This window comes from Polistes canadensis, unplaced genomic scaffold, assembly GCF_001313835.1.
Source record: "Polistes canadensis isolate GaletaPanama2010 unplaced genomic scaffold, ASM131383v1 scaffold_97, whole genome shotgun sequence".
Classification (NCBI taxonomy): domain Eukaryota; kingdom Metazoa; phylum Arthropoda; class Insecta; order Hymenoptera; family Vespidae; genus Polistes; species Polistes canadensis.
The window spans coordinates 445,198-452,020 of NW_014569644.1; the positions used below are offsets into that span (position 1 = coordinate 445,198).

General features: G+C 24.9%; 1 protein-coding gene and 1 long non-coding RNA gene across 3 annotated transcripts in view; one reads left to right on the forward strand and one right to left on the reverse strand.

Annotated features, from left to right (window-relative positions):
- The window catches only part of LOC106787294 (UDP-glucuronosyltransferase 2B18-like), a 5,684-nt gene extending 1,909 nt beyond the window's left edge, over positions 1–3,775 (forward strand). Inside the window, exons 2-6 of the mRNA XM_014749527.1 lie at positions 80–543; positions 1,486–1,905; positions 2,341–2,572; positions 2,698–2,926; positions 3,314–3,775. Of these exons, the coding sequence (XP_014605013.1) occupies positions 136–543; positions 1,486–1,905; positions 2,341–2,572; positions 2,698–2,926; positions 3,314–3,602 (1,578 nt within the window). The 5' untranslated portion in view covers positions 80–135 and the 3' untranslated portion in view covers positions 3,603–3,775. The remainder of the gene's footprint in view (positions 1–79; positions 544–1,485; positions 1,906–2,340; positions 2,573–2,697; positions 2,927–3,313) is intronic.
- A 1,655-nt stretch (positions 3,776–5,430) lies between these two features.
- LOC106787279 overlaps positions 5,431–6,823 on the reverse strand; it is a 40,936-nt gene continuing 39,543 nt past the window's right edge. For both annotated transcript variants that reach the window (XR_001381770.1, XR_001381769.1), the window contains exon 5: positions 5,431–5,452. This is a non-coding gene — a long non-coding RNA (uncharacterized LOC106787279). The remainder of the gene's footprint in view (positions 5,453–6,823) is intronic.

Here is a 6,823-nt window from a genome sequence, read left to right on the forward strand (position 1 = left end):
TATATATATCAAATAAAATTATTGAAGAAGTAAAATAAAACACTATTTAAATTTTGATCCATTTTTTTTTCTTTAACAGGTAATCAACAATAATAATAATAATAATAATATAATATTAAAAAAAAAGGAAACAATATGCGAATCCTCGTATCATTTTGTTTGGCATTTATAATCAGCCAAAGTTCATTAATCGATGGATATAGAATTTTGGGTTTATTTCCACTTGCTGGTAAAAGTCATTGGGTCATGATGGAAGCATTAATGGTTGGATTGGCTGAACGTGGTCATCAAGTAGACGTATTAACACAATTTAAAATTAAAAATCCTCATCCTAATTACAACGAAATTCTTCTTAAAAATGAAGTTGGTAGTCCGGTGAACAATGTAACTGCACATGATACAAAACGATTTAGTAGTTTAAATATGGAACATCTTACGTATATTGCTGGTTATAAAATATGCATGTTAATGGAACAACCACCAATCAAAAGTATTATAACAAATCCACCAAAGGATCCACCTTACGATCTTGTTATTATCGAGGTAATATGATTCATATATTTATTACTATGTTATTTTTTTTCTTTCCTTGTATTTTCTTCCGTCTAGATAAATTTTTTTTTTATATAATTGTTTTTTTTTCTTTTTTTTTTTTTAAATCCAACAAATAAACGCTTCTTTTTTACGCGTTTAATTAACGAATATTATATATTTAATAAATAATAAATATATTCAATTTTTAATTGAATTTATTAAGTAAAAGTAATTCAATAAAAATTCAATTTAATTCAAAGTAAATTAAATGAAATGTTTCGATACAAAATCAAATACGTTCGAAGATATCGTGGGAAAAACAAACAAACAAACAAACAAATAGAAATAAATAAATAAATAAAAACCTGAAATATCATTTTATAATATTTTCAAACGATCAAACAACCCACGTTATAAATGAGTTATTTTTCGATTATATAAAATTGATTAGAAATTAATTACTTTTCTCGTTAAGATCACAAATTAAAGTAATATTATTCGAACGATCGGTATAATAAATAAAATTAACAAAAAAAAAAAAAAAAAATAAAAGATGATAGATCTATTGGTAAATGTTTAATAACTACGACGATGACATCAGCAAATGATGTTTTCAATAAGTGTTTATTGACACTTGTGTGACGAATTACATAAAAAGTAAGAAAAAAAATAGTTTCAACGAGATGTAATTAATACTTCTTCTTCTTTTTGTTTTCTTTCTTTTTCTTGAAAACGTTAAAATGACATAACCAATAATATATATGACTAATTTGTAATTTCCCATTAATCATATTTACTTCGCGTGAATTATATTAATCGAATGCAGGAAAAACAAAACAAAATACGTAGAATGATCGATGGAGTAGGTAACAGAATAAAAAAGAAAAGAAAAAAAAAATGAAAAAAGAATAAACATACGACGAATAATCTTTTTTTATTTTTATTTTACAGTTGTTCGCTGCCCATTGTTATTTAGCATTTGGTCGTCATTTAAAAGTACCAATAGTCGGTGTAATGAGTTCACCTTTCCACGATTGGAGTAGTCATTGGATTGGTGTACCCAACGAAGGTGCTTACGTACCAAACATTTTTTCAGGTTTCAGTCAAAAAATGTCATTCGTCGAAAGATTGACCAACACATTTATGATACATTTCTTGCAATTGCAAATTGATTATCATGTTAATAAACAAAATGAAATAACTAAACAATATTTTGGTATCGATGCAACTACCTCAGATCTTTTTCAAGATCTTTCATTGGTGTTAGTTAATTCTCATCATAGTTTACACGGAATCAGATCATTCCCACATTCAGTTATTGAAGTTGGTGGATTACATTTGTCCAATAACAATACTGACCCACTTCAACCGGTAAGTGTTTCAAATTATTTTACAATTATAATACTAATCTATTGATTATTATTATTTTAGTATTTTATTAACTATATTAGGTTTATTATATAAATATTTATTATATAAATTATTATTTTATTATATATATTGAGGTTTTTCAATAATAACGATCAAATTAACGAAGTTTAGATGTTTTGTGTTAGGAGTATTAACATAAAGAGAAATGTATGTCGAATTTAATAAAAAAGAGGCTGAACTTTAAAGATTAAGTTGCTGAAGAAGTCCCAATAAAGGGACGAAACGTCCAACTTAATAAATTAAGTTCTACTTCTTTTCATGTCCAAGTTCCTTATGAACCTTTATCATCAAGGTCTATATTAACATTGTCTTTTTTTTTATAATGAATGCATTTGGGAAACAACAACAACAACAACAACAAATAAATATTAAAAGGAAGTACAAAAATGGTTAGACGACAGCAAAGATGGATGCATTTATTTCACATTCGGTTCAATGGTCAGAATCGAAACATTCCCAAAAGAAATGATTGAAATGTTTTACAAGTCGTTCGAAAAAATTGCACCCACAAGGGTATTGATGAAGGTTGCTAAAAAAGAAGAATTGTTACCCGGTTTACCGAAAAATGTTATGACCCAAAGTTGGTTTTCGCAAATTCCTGTACTGAGTAAGTAATTTTTTGAAAGAAAGCAAAAGAAAAATAGAAGAAAGAAAAGAAAAGAAATTTACAACAAATTTCGTGATTTGAAAACTAACCAAAATTTTACAATTTTTGTTCTTTTTCCCTCACAGAACACAAAAACACACGAGCATTCATAACCCACGGTGGTCTTATGGGAACTACCGAATCAATATTCTATGGAATTCCCATGATTGGTATACCACTTTTTGGCGATCAAAGTGTAAACATACAAAATTATGTTAATAGAAAGGTAGCCATTTCCCTTGGCTCGATATACGAATTAACCGAAGAAAAATTGACCAATGCATTGAAAACTATTTTAAATGATCCATCTTACATGTAAGTAATACGAATTGATTTATTTAACGCATTAGTAATTTTAATAGAAAATAGTTTTAATTAATTGAATAAATTGCAACGAAGAGACGTAAACCAAAAAAATGTCAACTAAAGTAAAATAATTATGGTGCCTAGTATATATTTATGATTAAAAACAAAAAAAAAACAAATATATACTAATCCCATACTTATAGTTTGTCCAATTATTATTAAAATTGAAAATTAAAAATTATTTTTCGGATTCTATCAAAAAAAAAAAAACAAAAAATTCCTTGGTATAACTTAATTCATTCATATTTAATTTATTATATATTATATATTTATTGTATTTAATCTTAATTTAATTTCTATTAATATTATAAACGATATTGTTTTCTTTATTTTAAGGACAAACATAAAAAAACTGTCAGAAACTTTCAAAGATAGGCCAGAGCCAGTAATGAACAAGGCCACGTATTGGGTAGAATACGTGATAAAACATAAAAATCTTTTACAATCTCCAGCAATATTTCTTCCATGGTGGCAAAGATATTTGTTTGACGTTTATGGAACAATAATTCTCGTTCTAATTCTAGTCACGTTACTTGTAATTTATCTTATCAAATTAATAGTGAAATTTGTTTTCGGAAAGAATCGACAGAAGGTGGAGAAAAATTTAAAAAAGAAAAAAAATTAATTTAGGTAATTAAACAACAACAACAACAAAGAAATATATTACAAGTGCCATTGTACGCGAGCAACAATTAAAAAACTTGTTGTTTTTAATAATAATTACGTCGTTATTAAAAATACAATCTATCATTAAATAATATTACTTGTATATGATTGGGAATAAAAAAACAAAAAAAACAATCATGTTTCAAAGTGGCCTTGAAATCTTACAATTTGTATACAAAAATATTCTTCGACTGAATTCTTTTTCTAGAAACATTTGCAAGATTTTATATAAATATATGTATATTGAAATAAATGAAATGATTTGATTTAGTTCATTGAAATAAAAAATCATATATAAATGAGAAAAAAAGTATAAAAATAAAAATGCATTTATATAAAAAAAATATAAAAATAAAAATGCATTTATATCAAAAATGTGACAACACACATTTAGTATATAAATAATATTATTCAATAAACCAATATATAGATTATTCATTCCAATTATTTACAATTGTTATTTATCGAATATTTGTAACTCAATACGATGTATATAGAACTGAAAGTAAATGTTATTACATTTTTTTATTCTAATTAAAATCATTACCCACAACAATACCACATTCATTTTTTATTAGATTAATTTTTAAAAAAGATTTAACTATACTATCATAATTGTGAATAAAAAACGTTCAAATAATATCCAAAATGTTGTAACAATTTTAATACACGAACAACATTAATTAAATCTATTTGTATATGAATTATTAAAATTACGTTAACGAGTATCTTTTAATTATTATTTTCTTTTTTTATTTATACTTTGTTATTAAAATAGTTCAATCAGTTACTTAAATGCATATCTACTAATGCATACAACATTTGTTCTTTTTTTTTCTAACTTCCCGGAAAACATTTCTAGATTAGTTCTAACATTGTCTATTATTAAAACGTTGTCTGCTAATTATCATTATTTTTATTATTATTATTATTATGTATCTAACGAAAGAAAAATTATTAATTAATCAACAAGAACGCGTTACGTTGGAAATTTAAATGAAAACAAAAAAATACTAGATGCAAATATATTAAAACGTATCAAAAAATATTTTTCTATTACGATTTAATAAAAACAAGTTGAAAGTTTTCTGAATTAGGAATGAAATTGAACGATTAAATTTTCCATTAGAACGATTAAATCACAAATAACGTTTTGATTAAAATATATCTTTCGATAAACACGTTTAATCGAAATAAAACACACGCAATGAAAAAGGAAAGAAAAGAAAAAAAAAAAACATTGATTCAATGAACAATTGATTTAATTATTAGGTCTACCGTAAAGTTCTGTTCGTACGAACAAATTACTGGTTCAATTTATTCGCATCTAAGAATAAAACATTTCTTACAATTAAAATTATACAAATTGTCATAAATAATAATGGCAATTGTATCATTCAATAAATGTTTATTTATTTAAAAAAACGAACAGAACACTTTAACACGATAGATTTCAATATTTTTAATTTATTCTTGAATCTGTTATCAAAATATTATTATAATAATAATAATAATAATAAAAAAAGAAAAAATATGAAATATACGTGTGAATAATGAAAATCAAATGAAACGTTAAATGAAAATTAAAGATAAATATTATATCTTTAAGTGTGTTTAATTTTTAAATACATTTTAGAGAGGATTAATATTAATCAAAAATATATTATATTTATTGAAATAAAATATACCTGGTGGCGAAGTAGTATTATACGACGATTGTTTCTCGAAACATTCCTGAGCTCGTTCCAAAAGAATTCGATCAATTTCTTCATTGACGAGTATAGTACCTGCCGTAGCGTTCATTGACATCTGCGAGAATATATAAACAATACATTAATAATTAAATAAACAAAAAGTATTATGCGTAATTGTTAAAATGTGTGTTACGTAATTTTTGTGTACGTAATACTTGTGTTAAAATTATTCAAAGATACATCACCTTACCAAAAAGAATATTTTTATTATCATTATTATCCCAAAAACGTGTAAACTAAATAAAAAATTTAATAAAAAATTAACATTTTAATTATATATTACACGAATACAAATAATTTTGTTAAGTTACGCGAATAAAAAGTAAACGATTAAAAAAATGAATCTTATTGCATTGATAAATTTTATAATTAAAAGGAAAAAATAAAACAAAAACAAAATATAAAAATGAAAATTGCTAATGGGAAATCAAAAATGAATTTATTTGAAGGATTGAGAGAAACGAATTCGTTCAATCCTTTCTGACACTTCTGATTCCCCCGTTCCCCTCACCACATTCCCCCTCCACCCTCATTCGAAATAAACTACTTTCACTAAATTCAAGATCATGCAATTGCTGCATAATCCTACCTCGTCTATTACATCGAGTATTAGTCTGGTATTACGATAAATTTCAAGCATTACGCCAATTTAAATCCTATCTAACGAGGGACCAATTAGGAGGCATTTTACTCACACACTCGAATCATCATTACACACACACACACACACTTACGCGCGTGTATAATATAAATAATAGGAGTTAATGTTAATAATTAATAAGAATGCAAATATAACTTTAGTATGGTGAATAAATTATATGTAATAAAAAAATGTATTAGAAAATAATTTAATAAAAGAAAAAAAAAGGAAAAAATAATATTGTTATAGATGAATGAATTTTCTGTGCCTGTTTAAACGAATATTTTGATAAATATGTTACCGTCAAAACCGGAAATCAGACATTGCTAGTAATTCCTAGGTATTACTATGAATGCAAAGAGCTTTCAAACGAAGTCGGAAATTGAAAAATTTTTTCAATTTTTTTTAGGCATCGAAAATAATACTTTGATATTCTATAAAATAGCAAATTACTATTTAAACAACATTGAAAAGAATACATCCTCGGGACAGGCACACACAGCACTATACAACCGTTTCAAAGAAATATCAGAGATTGCAATGCTGTAAATTGTACAACTTTGCTATTACTTTGAAAAGTTTTGGTAAATATTTTTTATACTAAAAGTAAATAAATTTTAATGAAACTTATATTAAATTAAAGTGCACTCTTTTGTCTACAAGTAGAATATTACTTTGAGTTAGAAATCTATCTGGAAAGGTTCATAAAATGGTAAAGAATGCAATGCTGTAAATTGTGCATCTTTGCCATTTCTTTGAAAAGTTTCGGTAAATATTTTTTATACT